General features: G+C 65.1%; 1 protein-coding gene across 7 annotated transcripts in view; it reads left to right on the forward strand.

Annotated features, from left to right (window-relative positions):
• The window catches only part of F8 (coagulation factor VIII), a 92,824-nt gene that overhangs the window by 55,711 nt on the left and 15,659 nt on the right, over positions 1–21,454 (forward strand). For all 7 annotated transcript variants that reach the window (XM_075941246.2, XM_075941247.2, XM_075941252.2 and 4 more), the window contains 4 exons: positions 12,155–12,366; positions 13,809–13,959; positions 14,261–14,470; positions 18,139–21,229. In XM_075941246.2, the coding sequence (XP_075797361.2) occupies positions 12,155–12,366; positions 13,809–13,959; positions 14,261–14,470; positions 18,139–21,229 (3,664 nt within the window). The remainder of the gene's footprint in view (positions 1–12,154; positions 12,367–13,808; positions 13,960–14,260; positions 14,471–18,138; positions 21,230–21,454) is intronic.

The raw sequence follows: 21,454 nt of genomic DNA on the forward strand, positions 1-21,454 counted from the left end.
CATGGGACCGCCCTGCCGTGTGCCCACACCTGCCACTGGGTCCCTCCCCTCCTCCAGACCATGTAACCCATGGGACCGCCCCGCCGTGTGCCCACACCTGCCACTGGGTCCCTTCCCTCCTCCAGACCATGTAACCCATGGGACCGCCCCGCCGTGTGCCCACACCTGTCACTGGGTCCCTCCCCTCCTCCAGACCATGTAACCCATGGGACCGCCCCGCCGTGTGCCCACACCTGTCACTGGGTCCCTCCCCTCCTCCAGACCATGTAACCCATGGGACCGCCCCGCCGTGTGCCCACACCTGCCACTGGGTCCCTTCCCTCCTCCAGACCATGTAACCCATGGGACCGCCCCGCCGTGTGCCCACACCTGCCACTGGGTCCCTCCCCTCCTCCAGACCATGTAACCCATGGGACCGCCCCGCCGTGTGCCCACACCTGTCACTGGGTCCCTCCCCTCCTCCAGACCATGTAACCCATGGGACCGCCCCGCCGTGTGCCCACACCTACCACTGGGTCCCTCCCCTCCTCCAGACCATGTAACCCATGGGACCGCCCTGCCGTGTGCCCACACCTGCCACTGGGTCCCTTCCCTCCTCCAGACCATGTAACCCATGGGACCGCCCTGCCGTGTGCCCACACCTGCCACTGGGTCCCTCCCCTCCTCCAGACCATGTAACCCATGGGACCGCCCCGCCGTGTGCCCACACCTGCCACTGGGTCCCTCCCCTCCTCCAGACCATGTAACCCATGGGACCGCCCCGCCGTGTGCCCACACCTGCCACTGGGTCCCTCCCCTCCTCCAGACCATGTAACCCATGGGACCGCCCCGCCGTGTGCCCACACCTGCCACTGGGTCCCTCCCCTCCTCCAGACCATGTAACCCATGGGACCGCCCCGCCGTGTGCCCACACCTGCCACTGGGTCCCTCCCCTCCTCCAGACCATGTAACCCATGGGACCGCCCCGCCGTGTGCCCACACCTGTCACTGGGTCCCTTCCCTCCTCCAGACCATGTAACCCATGGGACCGCCCCGCCGTGTGCCCACACCTGCCACTGGGTCCCTCCCCTCCAGACCATGTAACCCATGGGACCGCCCCGCCGTGTGCCCACACCTGCCACTGGGTCCCTCCCTCCTCCAGACCATGTAACCCATGGGACCGCCCCGCCGTGTGCCCACACCTGCCACTGGGTCCCTTCCCTCCTCCAGACCATGTAACCCATGGGACCGCCCCGCCGTGTGCCCACACCTGCCACTGGGTCCCTCCCCTCCTCCAGACCATGTAACCCATGGGACCGCCCCGCCGTGTGCCCACACCTGCCACTGGGTCCCTCCCCTCCTCCAGACCATGTAACCCATGGGACCGCCCCGCCGTGTGCCCACACCTGTCACTGGGTCCCTCCCCTCCTCCAGACCATGTAACCCATGGGACCGCCCCGCCGTGTGCCCACACCTGCCACTGGGTCCCTCCCCTCCTCCAGACCATGTAACCCATGGGACCGCCCCGCCGTGTGCCCACACCTGTCACTGGGTCCCTCCCCTCCTCCAGACCATGTAACCCATGGGACCGCCCCGCCGTGTGCCCACACCTGCCACTGGGTCCCTCCCCTCCTCCAGACCATGTAACCCATGGGACCGCCCCGCCGTGTGCCCCCACCTGCCACTGGGTCCCTCCCCTCCTCCAGACCATGTAACCCATGGGACCGCCCCGCCGTGTGCCCACACCTGTCACTGGGTCCCTTCCCTCCTCCAGACCATGTAACCCATGGGACCGCCCCGCCGTGTGCCCACACCTGCCACTGGGTCCCTCCCCTCCTCCAGACCATGTAACCCATGGGACCGCCCCGCCGTGTGCCCACACCTGCCACTGGGTCCCTCCCCTCCTCCAGACCATGTAACCCATGGGACCGCCCCGCCGTGTGCCCACACCTGTCACTGGGTCCCTCCCCTCCTCCAGACCATGTAACCCATGGGACCGCCCCGCCGTGTGCCCACACCTGCCACTGGGTCCCTCCCCTCCTCCAGACCATGTAACCCATGGGACCGCCCCGCCGTGTGCCCACACCTGTCACTGGGTCCCTCCCCTCCTCCAGACCATGTAACCCATGGGACCGCCCCGCCGTGTGCCCACACCTGCCACTGGGTCCCTTCCCTCCTCCAGACCATGTAACCCATGGGACCGCCCCGCCGTGTGCCCACACCTGCCACTGGGTCCCTCCCCTCCTCCAGACCATGTAACCCATGGGACCGCCCCGCCGTGTGCCCACACCTGTCACTGGGTCCCTCCCCTCCTCCAGACCATGTAACCCATGGGACCGCCCCGCCGTGTGCCCACACCTGCCACTGGGTCCCTCCCCTCCTCCAGACCATGTAACCCATGGGACCGCCCCGCCGTGTGCCCACACCTGTCACTGGGTCCCTCCCCTCCTCCAGACCATGTAACCCATGGGACCGCCCCGCCGTGTGCCCACACCTGCCACTGGGTCCCTTCCCTCCTCCAGACCATGTAACCCATGGGACCGCCCCGCCGTGTGCCCACACCTGCCACTGGGTCCCTCCCCTCCTCCAGACCATGTAACCCATGGGACCGCCCCGCCGTGTGCCCACACCTGTCACTGGGTCCCTCCCCTCCTCCAGACCATGTAACCCATGGGACCGCCCCGCCGTGTGCCCACACCTGCCACTGGGTCCCTCCCCTCCTCCAGACCATGTAACCCATGGGACCGCCCCGCCGTGTGCCCACACCTGCCACTGGGTCCCTCCCCTCCTCCAGACCATGTAACCCATGGGACCGCCCTGCCGTGTGCCCACACCTGCCACTGGGTCCCTTCCCTCCTCCAGACCATGTAACCCATGGGACCGCCCCGCCGTGTGCCCACACCTGTCACTGGGTCCCTTCCCTCCTCCAGACCATGTAACCCATGGGACCGCCCCGCCGTGTGCCCACACCTGCCACTGGGTCCCTCCCCTCCTCCAGACCATGTAACCCATGGGACCGCCCCGCCGTGTGCCCACACCTGTCACTGGGTCCCTTCCCTCCTCCAGACCATGTAACCCATGGGACCGCCCCGCCGTGTGCCCACACCTGCCACTGGGTCCCTTCCCTCCTCCAGACCATGTAACCCATGGGACCGCCCCGCCGTGTGCCCACACCTGCCACTGGGTCCCTTCCCTCCTCCAGACCATGTAACCCATGGGACCGCCCCGCCGTGTGCCCACACCTGCCACTGGGTCCCTCCCCTCCTCCAGACCATGTAACCCATGGGACCGCCCCGCCGTGTGCCCACACCTGCCACTGGGTCCCTCCCTCCTCCAGACCATGTAACCCATGGGACCGCCCTGCCGTGTGCCCACACCTGTCACTGGGTCCCTTCCCTCCTCCAGACCATGTAACCCATGGGACCGCCCCGCCGTGTGCCCACACCTGCCACTGGGTCCCTCCCCTCCTCCAGACCATGTAACCCATGGGACCGCCCCGCCGTGTGCCCACACCTGCCACTGGGTCCCTTCCCTCCTCCAGACCATGTAACCCATGGGACCGCCCCGCCGTGTGCCCACACCTGTCACTGGGTCCCTCCCCTCCTCCAGACCATGTAACCCATGGGACCGCCCCGCCGTGTGCCCACACCTGCCACTGGGTCCCTCCCCTCCTCCAGACCATGTAACCCATGGGACCGCCCCGCCGTGTGCCCACACCTACCACTGGGTCCCTCCCCTCCTCCAGACCATGTAACCCATGGGACCGCCCCGCCGTGTGCCCACACCTGTCACTGGGTCCCTCCCCTCCTCCAGACCATGTAACCCATGGGACCGCCCCGCCGTGTGCCCACACCTGCCACTGGGTCCCTCCCCTCCTCCAGACCATGTAACCCATGGGACCGCCCCGCCGTGTGCCCACACCTGCCACTGGGTCCCTCCCCTCCTCCAGACCATGTAACCCATGGGACCGCCCCGCCGTGTGCCCACACCTGTCACTGGGTCCCTCCCCTCCTCCAGACCATGTAACCCATGGGACCGCCCCGCCGTGTGCCCACACCTGTCACTGGGTCCCTCCCCTCCTCCAGACCATGTAACCCATGGGACCGCCCCGCCGTGTGCCCACACCTGCCACTGGGTCCCTCCCCTCCTCCAGACCATGTAACCCATGGGACCGCCCTGCCGTGTGCCCACACCTGCCACTGGGTCCCTCCCCTCCTCCAGACCATGTAACCCATGGGACCGCCCCGCCGTGTGCCCACACCTGTCACTGGGTCCCTTCCCTCCTCCAGACCATGTAACCCATGGGACCGCCCCGCCGTGTGCCCACACCTGCCACTGGGTCCCTTCCCTCCTCCAGACCATGTAACCCATGGGACCGCCCCGCCGTGTGCCCACACCTGCCACTGGGTCCCTCCCCTCCTCCAGACCATGTAACCCATGGGACCGCCCCGCCGTGTGCCCACACCTGCCACTGGGTCCCTTCCCTCCTCCAGACCATGTAACCCATGGGACCGCCCCGCCGTGTGCCCACACCTGCCACTGGGTCCCTCCCCTCCTCCAGACCATGTAACCCATGGGACCGCCCCGCCGTGTGCCCACACCTGCCACTGGGTCCCTCCCCTCCTCCAGACCATGTAACCCATGGGACCGCCCCGCCGTGTGCCCACACCTGCCACTGGGTCCCTTCCCTCCTCCAGACCATGTAACCCATGGGACCGCCCCGCCGTGTGCCCACACCTGCCACTGGGTCCCTCCCCTCCTCCAGACCATGTAACCCATGGGACCGCCCCGCCGTGTGCCCACACCTGCCACTGGGTCCCTTCCCTCCTCCAGACCATGTAACCCATGGGACCGCCCCGCCGTGTGCCCACACCTGCCACTGGGTCCCTCCCCTCCTCCAGACCATGTAACCCATGGGACCGCCCCGCCGTGTGCCCACACCTGTCACTGGGTCCCTCCCCTCCTCCAGACCATGTAACCCATGGGACCGCCCCGCCGTGTGCCCACACCTGCCACTGGGTCCCTTCCCTCCTCCAGACCATGTTACCCATGGGACCGCCCCGCCGTGTGCCCACACCTGTCACTGGGTCCCTCCCTCCTCCAGACCATGTTACCCATGGGACCGCCCCGCCGTGTGCCCACACCTGCCACTGGGTCCCTCCCCTCCTCCAGACCATGTAACCCATGGGACCGCCCCGCCGTGTGCCCACACCTGCCACTGGGTCCCTCCCTCCTCCAGACCATGTAACCCATGGGACCGCCCCGCCGTGTGCCCACACCTGCCACTGGGTCCCTCCCTCCTCCAGACCATGTAACCCATGGGACCGCCCCGCCGTGTGCCCACACCTACCACTGGGTCCCTCCCCTCCTCCAGACCATGTAACCCATGGGACCGCCCCGCCGTGTGCCCACACCTGTCACTGGGTCCCTCCCCTCCTCCAGACCATGTAACCCATGGGACCCCCCCACCGTGTGCCCACACCTGTCACTGGGTCCCTCCCTCCTCCAGACCATGTAACCCATGGGACCGCCCTGCCGTGTGCCCACACCTGTCACTGGGTCCCTTCCCTCCTCCAGACCATGTAACCCATGGGACCGCCCCGCCGTGTGCCCACACCTGCCACTGGGTCCCTTCCCTCCTCCAGACCATGTAACCCATGGGACCGCCCCGCCGTGTGCCCACACCTGCCACTGGGTCCCTTCCCTCCTCCAGACCATGTAACCCATGGGACCGCCCCGCCGTGTGCCCACACCTACCACTGGGTCCCTCCCCTCCTCCAGACCATGTAACCCATGGGACCGCCCCGCCGTGTGCCCACACCTGCCACTGGGTCCCTCCCCTCCTCCAGACCATGTAACCCATGGGACCGCCCCGCCGTGTGCCCACACCTGCCACTGGGTCCCTCCCCTCCTCCAGACCATGTAACCCATGGGACCGCCCTGCCGTGTGCCCACACCTGTCACTGGGTCCCTTCCCTCCTCCAGACCATGTAACCCATGGGACCGCCCCGCCGTGTGCCCACACCTGTCACTGGGTCCCTTCCCTCCTCCAGACCATGTAACCCATGGGACCGCCCCGCCGTGTGCCCACACCTGCCACTGGGTCCCTCCCCTCCTCCAGACCATGTAACCCATGGGACCGCCCTGCCGTGTGCCCACACCTGTCACTGGGTCCCTTCCCTCCTCCAGACCATGTAACCCATGGGACCGCCCCGCCGTGTGCCCACACCTGTCACTGGGTCCCTTCCCTCCTCCAGACCATGTAACCCATGGGACCGCCCCGCCGTGTGCCCACACCTGTCACTGGGTCCCTCCCCTCCTCCAGACCATGTAACCCATGGGACCGCCCCGCCGTGTGCCCACACCTGCCACTGGGTCCCTTCCCTCCTCCAGACCATGTAACCCATGGGACCGCCCCGCCGTGTGCCCACACCTGCCACTGGGTCCCTCCCCTCCTCCAGACCATGTAACCCATGGGACCGCCCCGCCGTGTGCCCACACCTGCCACTGGGTCCCTCCCCTCCTCCAGACCATGTAACCCATGGGACCGCCCCGCCGTGTGCCCACACCTACCACTGGGTCCCTCCCCTCCTCCAGACCATGTAACCCATGGGACCGCCCCGCCGTGTGCCCACACCTGCCACTGGGTCCCTTCCCTCCTCCAGACCATGTAACCCATGGGACCGCCCCGCCGTGTGCCCACACCTGCCACTGGGTCCCTTCCCTCCTCCAGACCATGTAACCCATGGGACCGCCCCGCCGTGTGCCCACACCTGCCACTGGGTCCCTCCCCTCCTCCAGACCATGTAACCCATGGGACCGCCCTGCCGTGTGCCCACACCTGCCACTGGGTCCCTCCCCTCCTCCAGACCATGTTACCCATGGGACCGCCCCGCCGTGTGCCCACACCTACCACTGGGTCCCTCCCCTCCTGCAGACCATGTAACCCATGGGACCGCCCCGCCGTGTGCCCACACCTGTCACTGGGTCCCTCCCCTCCTCCAGACCATGTAACCCATGGGACCGCCCCGCCGTGTGCCCACACCTGTCACTGGGTCCCTCCCCTCCTCCAGACCATGTAACCCATGGGACCGCCCTGCCGTGTGCCCACACCTACCACTGGGTCCCTTCCCTCCTCCAGACCATGTAACCCATGGGACCGCCCCGCCGTGTGCCCACACCTGCCACTGGGTCCCTCCCCTCCTCCAGACCATGTAACCCATGGGACCGCCCCGCCGTGTGTCCACACCTGCCACTGGGTCCCTCCCCTCCTCCAGACCATGTAACCCATGGGACCGCCCCGCCGTGTGCCCACACCTGCCACTGGGTCCCTCCCCTCCTCCAGACCATGTAACCCATGGGACCGCCCTGCCGTGTGCCCACACCTGCCACTGGGTCCCTCCCCTCCTCCAGACCATGTAACCCATGGGACCGCCCCGCCGTTTGCCCACACCTGCCACTGGGTCCCTCCCCTCCTCCAGACCATGTAACCCATGGGACCGCCCCGCCGTGTGCCCACACCTGCCACTGGGTCCCTTCCCTCCTCCAGACCATGTAACCCATGGGACCGCCCTGCCGTGTGCCCACACCTGTCACTGGGTCCCTCCCCTCCTCCAGACCATGTAACCCATGGGACCGCCCCGCCGTGTGCCCACACCTGCCACTGGGTCCCTTCCCTCCTCCAGACCATGTAACCCATGGGACCGCCCCGCCGTGTGCCCACACCTGCCACTGGGTCCCTTCCCTCCTCCAGACCATGTAACCCATGGGACCGCCCTGCCGTGTGCCCACACCTGTCACTGGGTCCCTTCCCTCCTCCAGACCATGTAACCCATGGGACCGCCCCGCCGTGTGCCCACACCTACCACTGGGTCCCTCCCCTCCTCCAGACCATGTAACCCATGGGACCGCCCCGCCGTGTGCCCACACCTGTCACTGGGTCCCTCCCCTCCTCCAGACCATGTAACCCATGGGACCGCCCTGCCGTGTGCCCACACCTGTCACTGGGTCCCTTCCCTCCTCCGGACCATGTAACCCATGGGACCGCCCCGCCGTGTGCCCACACCTGCCACTGGGTCCCTTCCCTCCTCCAGACCATGTAACCCATGGGACCGCCCCGTCGTGTGCCCACACCTGCCACTGGGTCCCTCCCCTCCTCCAGACCATGTAACCCATGGGACCGCCCTGCCGTGTGCCCACACCTGTCACTGGGTCCCTCCCCTCTTCCAGACCATGTAACCCATGGGACCGCCCCGCCGTGTGCCCACACCTGCCACTGGGTCCCTCCCCTCCTCCAGACCATGTAACCCATGGGACCGCCCCGCCGTGTGCCCACACCTGCCACTGGGTCCCTTCCCTCCTCCAGACCATGTAACCCATGGGACCGCCCCGCCGTGTGCCCACACCTGCCACTGGGTCCCTCCCCTCCTCCAGACCATGTTACCCATGGGACCGCCCCGCCGTGTGCCCACACCTGCCACTGGGTCCCTCCCCTCCTCCAGACCATGTAACCCATGGGACCGCCCCGCCGTGTGCCCACACCTACCACTGGGTCCCTTCCCTCCTCCAGACCATGTAACCCATGGGACCGCCCCGCCGTGTGCCCACACCTGCCACTGGGTCCCTCCCCTCCTCCAGACCATGTAACCCATGGGACCGCCCCGCCGTGTGCCCACACCTGCCACTGGGTCCCTTCCCTCCTCCAGACCATGTAACCCATGGGACCGCCCCGCCGTGTGCCCACACCTGCCACTGGGTCCCTCCCCTCCTCCAGACCATGTAACCCATGGGACCGCCCCGCCGTGTGCCCACACCTGTCACTGGGTCCCTCCCCTCCTCCAGACCATGTAACCCATGGGACCGCCCCGCCGTGTGCCCACACCTGCCACTGGGTCCCTTCCCTCCTCCAGACCATGTTACCCATGGGACCGCCCCGCCGTGTGCCCACACCTGTCACTGGGTCCCTCCCTCCTCCAGACCATGTTACCCATGGGACCGCCCCGCCGTGTGCCCACACCTGCCACTGGGTCCCTCCCCTCCTCCAGACCATGTAACCCATGGGACCGCCCCGCCGTGTGCCCACACCTACCACTGGGTCCCTCCCCTCCTCCAGACCATGTAACCCATGGGACCGCCCCGCCGTGTGCCCACACCTGTCACTGGGTCCCTCCCCTCCTCCAGACCATGTAACCCATGGGACCCCCCCACCGTGTGCCCACACCTGTCACTGGGTCCCTCCCTCCTCCAGACCATGTAACCCATGGGACCGCCCTGCCGTGTGCCCACACCTGTCACTGGGTCCCTCCCCTCCTCCAGACCATGTAACCCATGGGACCGCCCTGCCGTGTGCCCACACCTACCACTGGGTCCCTTCCCTCCTCCAGACCATGTAACCCATGGGACCGCCCCGCCGTGTGCCCACACCTGCCACTGGGTCCCTTCCCTCCTCCAGACCATGTAACCCATGGGACCGCCCCGCCGTGTGCCCACACCTACCACTGGGTCCCTTCCCTCCTCCAGACCATGTAACCCATGGGACCGCCCCGCCGTGTGCCCACACCTGCCACTGGGTCCCTCCCCTCCTCCAGATCATGTAACCCATGGGACCGCCCCGCCGTGTGCCCACACCTGTCACTGGGTCCCTTCCCTCCTCCAGACCATGTAACCCATGGGACCGCCCCGCCGTGTGCCCACACCTGCCACTGGGTCCCTCCCCTCCTCCAGACCATGTAACCCATGGGACCGCCCTGCCGTGTGCCCACACCTGTCACTGGGTCCCTTCCCTCCTCCAGACCATGTAACCCATGGGACCGCCCCGCCGTGTGCCCACACCTGTCACTGGGTCCCTTCCCTCCTCCAGACCATGTAACCCATGGGACCGCCCCGCCGTGTGCCCACACCTGCCACTGGGTCCCTCCCCTCCTCCAGACCATGTAACCCATGGGACCGCCCTGCCGTGTGCCCACACCTGTCACTGGGTCCCTTCCCTCCTCCAGACCATGTAACCCATGGGACCGCCCCGCCGTGTGCCCACACCTGTCACTGGGTCCCTTCCCTCCTCCAGACCATGTAACCCATGGGACCGCCCCGCCGTGTGCCCACACCTGTCACTGGGTCCCTCCCCTCCTCCAGACCATGTAACCCATGGGACCGCCCCGCCGTGTGCCCACACCTGCCACTGGGTCCCTTCCCTCCTCCAGACCATGTAACCCATGGGACCGCCCCGCCGTGTGCCCACACCTGCCACTGGGTCCCTCCCCTCCTCCAGACCATGTAACCCATGGGACCGCCCCGCCGTGTGCCCACACCTGCCACTGGGTCCCTCCCCTCCTCCAGACCATGTAACCCATGGGACCGCCCCGCCGTGTGCCCACACCTACCACTGGGTCCCTCCCCTCCTCCAGACCATGTAACCCATGGGACCGCCCCGCCGTGTGCCCACACCTGCCACTGGGTCCCTTCCCTCCTCCAGACCATGTAACCCATGGGACCGCCCCGCCGTGTGCCCACACCTGCCACTGGGTCCCTTCCCTCCTCCAGACCATGTAACCCATGGGACCGCCCCGCCGTGTGCCCACACCTGCCACTGGGTCCCTCCCCTCCTCCAGACCATGTAACCCATGGGACCGCCCTGCCGTGTGCCCACACCTGCCACTGGGTCCCTCCCCTCCTCCAGACCATGTTACCCATGGGACCGCCCCGCCGTGTGCCCACACCTACCACTGGGTCCCTCCCCTCCTGCAGACCATGTAACCCATGGGACCGCCCCGCCGTGTGCCCACACCTGTCACTGGGTCCCTTCCCTCCTCCAGACCATGTAACCCATGGGACCGCCCCGCCTTGTGCCCACACCTGTCACTGGGTCCCTCCCCTCCTCCAGACCATGTTACCCATGGGACCGCCCCGCCGTGTGCCCACACCTGTCACTGGGTCCCTCCCCTCCTCCAGACCATGTAACCCATGGGACCGCCCCGCCGTGTGCCCACACCTGCCACTGGGTCCCTCCCCTCCTCCAGACCATGTAACCCATGGGACCGCCCCGCCGTGTGCCCACACCTGCCACTGGGTCCCTCCCCTCCTCCAGACCATGTAACCCATGGGACCGCCCCGCCGTGTGCCCACACCTGCCACTGGGTCCCTTCCCTCCTCCAGACCATGTAACCCATGGGACCGCCCTGCCGTGTGCCCACACCTGCCACTGGGTCCCTCCCCTCCTCCAGACCATGTAACCCATGGGACCGCCCCGCCGTGTGCCCACACCTGCCACTGGGTCCCTTCCCTCCTCCAGACCATGTAACCCATGGGACCGCCCCGCCGTGTGCCCACACCTGCCACTGGGTCCCTCCCCTCCTCCAGACCATGTAACCCATGGGACCGCCCCGCCGTGTGCCCACACCTGTCACTGGGTCCCTTCCCTCCTCCAGACCATGTAACCCATGGGACCGCCCCGCCGTGTGCCCACACCTGCCACTGGGTCCCTTCCCTCCTCCAGACCATGTAACCCATGGGACCGCCCTGCCGTGTGCCCACACCTGTCACTGGGTCCCTTCCCTCCTCCAGACCATGTAACCCATGGGACCGCCCTGCCGTGTGCCCACACCTGTCACTGGGTCCCTCCCCTCCTCCAGACCATGTAACCCATGGGACCGCCCCGCCGTGTGCCCACACCTACCACTGGGTCCCTTCCCTCCTCCAGACCATGTAACCCATGGGACCGCCCTGCCGTGTGCCCACACCTGCCACTGGGTCCCTCCCCTCCTCCAGACCATGTAACCCATGGGACTGCCCCGCCGTGTGCCCACACCTGCCACTGGGTCCCTTCCCTCCTCCAGACCATGTAACCCATGGGACCGCCCCGCCGTGTGCCCACACCTGTCACTGGGTCCCTCCCCTCCTCCAGACCATGTAACCCATGGGACCGCCCCGCCGTGTGCCCACACCTGCCACTGGGTCCCTCCCCTCCTCCAGACCATGTAACCCATGGGACCGCCCCGCCGTGTGCCCACACCTGTCACTGGGTCCCTTCCCTCCTCCAGACCATGTTACCCATGGGACCGCCCCGCCGTGTGCCCACACCTGCCACTGGGTCCCTCCCCTCCTCCAGGCCATGTTACCCATGGGACCGCCCCGCCGTGTGCCCACACCTCATGAATTGCTCTGGGGTTTGTGTTCCCAGGCCTCGGCGTGAAGGATACACCTGTTGAGCCCGGCCAGACGTTCACGTACAGCTGGAGAGTGACGACTGAGGATGGGCCGACTGGCTCGGATCCTCGCTGCCTGTCCCGTTTCTACTACAGCTCCATCAGCCCCGTCCGAGACACGGCCTCGGGGCTGGTCGGGCCCCTCTTGCTCTGCTCTAAAAAATCGATGGATCAGAGAGGGAATCAGGTGAGCGCTTCCCTGTCAGTGACCCACCTGCCATTGCAGAGGCGTGGCCGGAAGGTGCAGGGATCCCTGGCCTTTGCCGTGTGCCGCAGGACAGCGCTTGCACATGCCCCTTGTGCGTGTGCATCGCAGACCCCAAAGCCCCGACAGAGGCACGTCTCCCACTGATCCACGTGGCAGGTTTGCTTAGCTAAAGAGCTGCAGGTAATTTCCATGCCACCAGCATTCATCAGAACCAACCACACCCAAGTCTGGCCCCTGCATTTCAGTGCAGACAGCTGGTTCTGCTTTCAGGTGCATGGTCACGTATCCGTACGATGGATAACTTCAGTTTCTAAGGGGCGCCCTCAGCTCATAGCACCCTGGAGCTGGAAGGGCCCTCGAGCGGCGGGACCCCGCACCGTCTAGAGCCGTGTTTCCCAAATGGTGTTCCGCAGAACCCAGGTTCCGCGAGAAAATTCCATGACAATCGCATTTTACGATTTAACAAAGAACAATAATGAATATTGAAGCATTTCTGAATTTTATTGAAAACAATTTTCCGCAGCACTTCTCCGGATGAGGCAGGCGTCAGCCTGCTCCAGAGAGGCCCCCAGCCCTGCTTGGCGCATGAGCGCAGAGCAGCTCGGTGCTCAGATGTGCTCAGCCGGGCTGCCGCGCTTCAGTCTGGAGCTGGCCGTCCCTGACCTCTCCTCCCCTGGCCGGCGCCTATGTGCCGTGGGCTCTGGGCTGGAGTTTGGCAGCAGCATGCGCCAGATACCAGCAGAGCTACCGGTCCATGCGTGGCCATGGGCTGCCAGCCGGCTCAGAGCGCTGGGCAGGCAGAGCAGCCAAGGGCAGGCCAGAGCGCCGCCAGGTGTGCACATGACAACGGAGTTGCTGGCCGTCCTGGGTCACCCCTCGGCTCCAACTAGCCCAGGGCCCACCAGCGGCCAGCGCCAGGTGCCCCCGAGGGAGGGAACCGAGCAGGGAATCACCACGTGACCCCTCCCCGTCACCCATTCCCAGCCCTGACACACACAGGCCAGGGCCACCCTCCCTGCCCATCCTGGCTCAGCTGCTGACGGACCTGACCTCAGGCTCTTGCCTGAACCCTGCGACGGTCCTGGCCTTCACAGCCTCTCTGGCAAGGAGGCAGGACAGTGGCTGGAGCTCTCTGGGCGTCCAGAGGGGAACGATGCACGCTTGAGGCTGGGTCAGGGGTTGGGCAGGGTTGGGAGAGCCAGCAGCCAGCAGTTCCCTTTCCTGATGGGCCCTTCTGTCGCCCCGGCACCAGTGAGAGTGGCCTGGCCATCCCAGCAGAGGCCCTGAGACCAGTAGCAAGCAGGCTGCGGTGCGCTGTGGGGTGAGGCGGCACTGCTCATCCTGCCCGGCCGGGGGCTGTGACTCTGAGGGTCAGTTCCCACCCCAGGCGATGGATGACCCCCTTCCTCTCTGCTTCCCAGATGATGTCGGATGAGACGAGGGTCGTGATGTTTTCAGTCTTTGATGAAAACCAGAGCTGGTACCTGGCAGAAAATATCCAGCGATTCTGCACAGAGGCAGCCACCGTGAACCCGCAGGACCCTGAATTCTATGCCTCCAATGTCATTCACAGTGCGTACCCGGGGGAGGGGAGGGGAGAACCACCGGGATGGGTTGCTGAGGGAGGGGCGGGGGGTTTCTAGGTCCCGGCCTGCCCAAGCCCTGGCTGGGCTGATGGGGTTGGGTTGGTCCTGCCTTGGGCAGGGGCTGGACACGATGGCTCCTGCGGGCTGTGCCAAGCACCATCTTCTGTGAGTCTGTGACAGAAGGAAAAGGCGGGACTGTCCGTATCCAAGGGCCTGCCTTGTGATTGTCCCAGCACAGAGCTAGTGCCAGGCGAGCCCAAAGCACTGACCCCCCATGCCTGTTCTAGGTATTAACGGCTATGTCTATGACAACCTGCACCTGAGACTCTGCCTGCAGCAAGTGGTGTACTGGTACGTCCTGAGCGTCGGGGCCCAGACAGACTTCCTGTCTGTGCTCTTCTCCGGAAACACCTTCAAACGCAACCTGGTCTTTGAGGACACGCTCACCCTCTTCCCGCTTTCGGGGGAAACCGTCTACACCTACATAGAGAAGCCAGGTGAGTAACCAGAGCGGTTAAAATCGCTGCGCCTGGCTGCTGTGCAGTGTGCGCCCACAGAGGCAGGCCCGCGCGCTCGGCAGAGCAGGTTAGTGCAGGAACTGGAGGGACCCGCTTGACAAATAACCAGCTGTATTAAGAGCAAGAGAGTAACTCATCAGAGCTCAGCCCTGCAACGGCATGAGCAAGTGAGTGGTCCTTTCAGGCCTGCCTGGGTTCACCCTCCCCAGCCAGCTCCCTAGTTCCATTGCCAGAACAGACTGGGGGCAGCTCCTGTGGATGTGGCTCATGGTTGAAAGCAGCTGTGAAGAATCAGCCTCGCTGGCCTGGTGCCAGTGCAGAGATGAGGAAGAGTAAGATCTGGTGTTGTGTCTGCTGTCCACACTCACACCCTGCCGGTGTTTGAGCCGAGGTCCGTGCTTGGGCCGTCTCTGAAACCTTCCAGAGAAACACCAGTGCAGCGCTGAGAAATACAACGGGACAGGCAGGTCTGGGCACTCCCGACTGGCGGGAAGTGAGCCGAGAGATTGACTGTCATTGTAACGTTACCCCTCTAAAAACTCCCACTCTGAAGTTGGGGCAACTTTTAAACTTGTTTGGTTTTGAGCCAGGACTTCGGCAGTAATTCTCAGAGGGCTGCATTCAGGTGCCAGGAGCAGAAGCTGATCGGTTATTCCCAAAAGCTTTGGAAAGCCACAACCACGTGTTCGGCCGCTCTCTGCCTCCCCCTTTCCGGAGTGCCACAAACGCCCTTATCTCGCAACCCTCCCCCCGCTGCAAACCTTTTGTCATTCCGACAAAAGACCGGGTGGGGCGCAGCCCGTCCGGCAGCGTGGGAACCCAGAAATCAGCCACCCGTCCGGCAGCGTGGGAACCCAGAAATCAGCCGCCCGTCCGGCAGCGTGGGAACCCAGAAATCAGCCGCCCGTCCGGCAGCGTGGGAACCCAGAAATCAGCAGCGCGTCCGGCAGCGTAGGAACCCAGAAATCAGCCGCCCGTCCAGCAGCGTGGGAACCCAGAAATCAGCCGCCCGTCTGGCAGCGTAGGAACCCAGAAATCAGCCGCCCGTCTGGCAGTGTGGGAACCCAGAAATCAGCTGCCCGTCCGGCAGCGTGGGAACCCAGAAATCAGCAGCGCGTCCGGCAGCGTAGGAACCCAGAAATCAGCCGCCCGTCCGGCAGCATGGGAACCCAGAAATCAGCAGCGCGTCCGGCATTGTGGGAACCCAGAAATCAGACGCCCGTCCGGCAGCGTGGGAACCCAGAAATCAGACGCCCGGCCGGCAGCGTGGGAACCCAGAAATCAGACGCCCGGCCGGCAGCGTGGGAACCCAGAAATCAGCAGCCCGTCCGGCAGCGTGGGAACCCAGAAATCAGCAGCGCGTCCGGCAGCGTGGGAACCCAGAAATCAGCCGCCCGTCCGGCAGCGTGGGAACCCAGAAATCAGCTGCCCGTCCGGCAGTGTGGGAACCCAGAAATCAGCAGCGCGTCCGGCAGCGTGGGAACCCAGAAATCAGCCGCCCGTCCGGCAGCGTGGGAACCCAGAAATCAGCCGCCCGTCCGGCAGCGTGGGAACCCAGAAATCAGCCGCCTGTCTGGCAGCGTGGGAACCCAGAAATCAGCCGCCCGTCCGGCAGTGTGGGAACCCAGAAATCAGCAGCGCATCCAGCAGCGTAGGAACCCAGAAATCAGCCGCCCGTCTGGCAGCGTGGGAATCCAGAAATCAGCCGCCCGTCTGGCAGCGTGGGAACCCAGAAATCAGCCGCCCATCCGGCAGCGTGGGAATCCAGAAATCAGCTGCCCGTCCGGCAGTGTGGGAACCCAGAAATCAGCAGCGCATCCAGCAGCGTAGGAACCCAGAAATCAGCCGCCCGTCTGGCAGCGTGGGAATCCAGAAATCAGCCGCCCGTCTGGCAGCGTGGGAACCCAGAAATCAGCCGCCCATCCGGCAGCGTGGGAATCCAGAAATCAGCTGCCCGTCCGGCAGTGTGGGAACCCAGAAATCAGCAGCGCATCCAGCAGCGTAGGAACCCAGAAATCAGCCGCCCGTCTGGCAGCGTGGGAATCCAGAAATCAGCCGCCCGTCTGGCAGCGTGGGAACCCAGAAATCAGCCGCCCATCCGGCAGCGTGGGAACCCAGAAATCAGCCGCCCATCCGGCAGCGTGGGAATCCAGAAATCAGCTGCCCGTCTGGCAGCGTGGGAACCTAGAAATCAGCCGCCCGTCCAGCAGCGTGGGAACCTAGAAATCAGCCGCCCGTCCGGCAGCGTGGGAACCCAGAAATCAGCAGTGCGTCTGGCAGCATGGGAACCCAGAAATCAGCCGCGTGTCCGGCAGCGTGGGAACACAGAAATCAGCAGCGCGTCCGGCAGCGTGTCTGCTGAGCTATTAAAACAAGCCATAGCAGCTTGAGTGTAGGAACTAGAATACCCCTTGGGTGCCAAAGCTGCGCCCAGGGCTGTGTGCCCAGGTTCGGCTGGCGGGAAGGCCAATCCAGTGTCCACATCCTCTGGCAACTAGCCAGATCCCAGCCCACAGATTTAACTCGGTCATCTAAGCTCACAACTCCCCTGCTGGCCCTTGTTCCTCATCCCTCGTCTGCCTGTCGCCGTCACGGGCTCAGCCGCTCCCAGCCGCACAGGGATCTAGTGGGCGTCGGCTCAGACGTGATGCCAGCATGCTGCCCAATCGATGCCACTTCCCTGGCGCTGCCTCCTGTGTCTGATTTGAAATAGCTGCATGGGCCACTCAGAGTTGTGCTTGTGGCTTTACCCTTGACCCTTTGCCCACCCTGGGGAGAATGAGAAGCTGGCACAATTGTATGTAAGTGGATAGAGAATGGGGAAAAGGCACCAGGCTGGCCCTGAGGCAGCAGAAGGCCCTGTGCTCTCCAGCGGAGGGGGGTCGAGGGAACCCAGAAATCAGCAGTTCCCAGGGAGACGTATCTAACTCTGGATGATTATTGTGATGCCTGGGCAGGAAGGAATGGGGGGGGGGCTTTGGTTTCTTTTACCTTGAACAGGAGAGAAATGGGGGCTGGGGCTGGGGAGACCAGCGCCTGCAGAAAACATTCTCCCCATAGGGTCATAGGCTCCACGGCCAGATCGGACCGTCTGCCCCAGCACGGCCCTCTTGGAACTAGAGCGAATCCTTCACAAAACAGCTGGTGATTTAAAAATGGCCAGCGATGGAGAATCTGTTGCCACCCACTGGCAGCCGACCGAGCGGCTTTGTGAACTCACATTACTGGCCTCAGAGTCCATCCCCACGGCCAATGTAGCACAGAACCAGCACAGAGTATCTGCCAGCACCAGCCAGGCCTCGGCTGGGCTGAGTCTGGAATCCCTCTGGCTGCTGGATCGTACTCCCCAAGCTGCAGCCATCACTTAACCCCTCGTGGCTACACACGGAAGCCAGTGTGGGGACGTAGCAGGCAAAAGGGGGGGGACCAAGGAGGCATTCGGTTCGTTAAAGCAATTCCAGGTTCATTCTAAGCGCTGGCAGAGCTGTTGCAGCCCCTGGAGCGCTGCATGAGTGGAGAATGCAGGGTGGGATGGATTTCGGTGGACAGAAGATGCCAGTGGCTTAGCGTGCTGAGGGGGGAGGGCGACTCCTCTTGTTTGCCAGGTGTGTCGGGCTAACGCTGTTCTCTTGTCCTTCCCGAGGTAGGTGTGTGGACTCTGGGATGCCTGAGCCCTGACTGCAGAGAGAGAGGAATGCGGGCAAAGTTCACAGTCTCTAAGTGCAGCACTGACCCCGAGCTCTATTCCTACGGGGAGGACTATGACTTGGGACCGGATTACGTGGCGTGGGAGGGCAACGGCCCTCAACCTAGGGGCTTCTCCGGGGGGAAGAGAGGACGCAGGGCGAATGTGGGAAAGGGCTGTAATGTCACTTCTTCCCAAAAGGAAACAGAGATGCCCAGTGCCCAGCTGACACCCTGCTTGAGAAAAGCCAGCCAGCCGCTCGGGTTCAACCACAGCCTTCAAGCCCGCCTGAGGAACTGGACGGGCTCCCCTTCCGGTGGCGCAGCCGTGCTCTCCGCTCCCCACGGCCCTTCCCTGCCCTCTCAAGCCGAGACTGACTTTGAGCCAGTAGCTTATGACTCCGACTCCTCAGAAGAAGGGTTGTCAGAAATGATTCGCCCTGGCCAGGGACTTGGACACCCTCCAGCTGAAGGGAAGTCACCAAGCTCCAGTGACGTGGCCCCTCACAATGCAAGTTCAGCAGCAGCTGGCTCATCTCCAGGAGAGTCTCTCTTCTTCGGAAAGCGCAGGCCAAGCCATGCCACAGAGACGGCCGAAGGGGGCGCAGAGCTGCAGGCGCCAGCCGAGAACGGGACGTTGCAACCAACTGCTCCGTTCGCCCACTTGGAAGAGTTTCTTCAAGGGAATGTTACTTCGGCACAATCAGAAGAGACGGTGCATGCACTGGGCCCTCAGGAGCTTTTCTTCAGGGCTAGCGACACTGGCCCTGCAGGGAACGAGAGGCCACTGCAAGCCCAGGACTCCAGGCGTGATCCCGGGGTTCAGAAAAGAGCTGCGCTAGAGGGCGAGGAGAAGCCGCTGGAGCCGAATGTCACATCTTCAAGGCCACACAAGCCACTGGCTGATCCTGTAACTAGAGAGGTGACGCTGTCGGCTAAGGACTGCCCTTTCCTGAAAGGGGCTAGTGCTTCCGCGCCACGGGGCCAGGCAGCAGAGAGCACAAGCGGGCGTGCCGTCGCCCATGGGAACAACGGGGAAGCATTTCTTAAAAGCAGCAGTGCACCAGGGCAACTAGACATGAGGCTAGAAAATGGCACCAAGCTTCAAGAAGAGGCGTCACTAGGCCTTTCCGGAGCGTCTCAAGAGGGGACGCGAATTAGCCCAGCGCCCGGCGCCGTGCCCCACGAGAACGTGCCGGCGGCAGACGGAGACGTGTCCTTTGCAGAGAAGTCTTCAAATGACACAGAAATTCAAAGGGCCCCTCTCCCACATCAGGAACACCCTTCCCTCGGTAAGACTAACATTGCACCCTCAGACAGAGCAGATCGGGGGCTTGCAGAAAACCGTCCCCTGGCCCACGAGACCAGGAGTGTCGCCCAGTTAGGGCTGGATGAACCTGCTGATGATCCGGGCCTTTCAGGTGCAGAGCGGCGCTTGGCTGCAGCAAGTGGCATGAGGCTAGCACCCGACAAGCGTACCAGTGGGACAAGCCTCCCAGGAAGAAGAGTTCTGGGCCACAATGGCAGTTCTGCCCCCAGCTATGTCCCGACACCAGACACCGATGAACTAACGCGAGGGCCAAAGCCCCACGATGCTGCGGAAAGGAAGGAGACGTCGGACAGCGTGGCGCATAGCGGGGAAGTTTCTCTCTCCAGGAGAGCCCCTCCAGCAGGGACGGTGGACTCAAGAAATGGTCCGGCTCTCCTGGAGGCCAGCAGGTCAGACGAAGAAGGTGCAATCCACAGGAATAAGAGCATGGAGCCGGCCTCGGACAGCTGGCCCCCTGCAAAGCCGACTTTCAAGCCCTGCACCTCTCATGGACACAAGAGGCCCCTGGAATCAGCCGGTGCTTCGCTGGAAGGGACGGAGGTGCAGCAAGGGCAGGGGGACAAGGCAGGGGCGCAGAGGGGAAGGCAGGGCTCTGGCGGACATTCAGGAGTCGGAGCCATGCTCAGAGGCACTACCAAGAAAAGCTCCGACAGAGCAAAGCCCTTTGGTGCTTGGCCCCGCGTAGACCCTGGAGCGAGTGGCACTGACAGCCCCACGGGGCACAGCAGGGAAGCGCCAAGCCCCAGCCCGCCGGACGCACCGCCACCCCGGGCCAGCAGCCGGGAGCCTCCGGCAGCGGGGCACAGTGCAGCTCCCAGAGGAGGCGGCTCCCTTCTGAGGGTGGAAGAGCCGGAGGAGACACCTCGACCTAGCGCTGCCCCTGCCCCCTGGGAAGGGGAGCAGACAGCAGGCACTGAGGCCGACGCGGGGCCCCCTGAGGCGGCAGGAGAGCAGACGCTGGGGGTGGCCCCCATCTCGGCGCGGGTCGTGGGGCCGGCGAGCAGCACTGAGCCCCCTGCAGCGAGTGCGACGCAGCGTGGCGGGGCCGCTGACCGGGGGGTGCGTCGGAGCTTGCTGCCCGAGGGGAGTGTGGCAGGTGGGCACGCGGGCACCTTGGAGCCGCCGGAGCTGCGGGTCTCTGGGGAAGTGCCACAGGAGCTTGGCTCTGAGGCCAGTCAGCACCGGGCAGCAGGAGCTGGATCGAAGGCTTTTCCAGCGAGCATAGAGGCCTCGGAGACGCTGGCCAAACAGGCCTCCAGAACAAGCACCCTGCGTCCCCAGGGGGGCGAGGCTCTCGGCCAGGCCCTGCCAGGAGGCCAAAGGCAGCTGAGGCACATCCAGCAAGAAAACCAAGTGCTGAAAGAGGAAGATGCCGCTCCCCTCCCAGGCCCAGGATGGAAGGGGCCGCAGGGCAGCGTGGAAAGCACCAGCAAAGCAAAGAACAGGAGCTCGGCTCCTGGGCCCGAGGCCTATTTGGAGAGCCCTGGAGAGCCCCGTGCCCCCGACAGTGCAGCCAAGTCCAGCATCGCCGAGCCCCAGACGGAGAAATCCGACTATGACGACTACAGCAGCCCCGAGAGAGGCGCGGGCGACTTTGACATCTACGGGGAGGAGGAGCAAGGGCCGCGCTCCTACCAGGGGCGGGTGCTGCAGTATTTCGTGGCAGCGATCGAGGTGCTGTGGGAATACGAGAGCCAGAGACCCCAGCACTTCCTGAAAGTGAAGTACGTCTCACGGCCCGCCCTGCCCCCGCCCCGGGCATCTCTCCCAGCCCGGCTGCTTCCCTTCCCTTCCCCGCCCAGAGCCCACCCGGGGACAGACCCCGGGTCCCAGCCCAGCCTGTCCTGAGCCTGGCTCCCCGCCCAGTGGAGCCTTGCCAGCCTCTTGGGTCCTGGAGCTTCCTCCCGAGTGCAGCAGCCCGGCTGGTGGCTCCGCCACCTGGGCTCAGC

This window comes from Pelodiscus sinensis, chromosome 13 (assembly GCF_052426305.1).
Source record: "Pelodiscus sinensis isolate ZL-2025 chromosome 13, ASM5242630v1, whole genome shotgun sequence".
Taxonomy (NCBI): Eukaryota; Metazoa; Chordata; order Testudines; family Trionychidae; genus Pelodiscus; species Pelodiscus sinensis.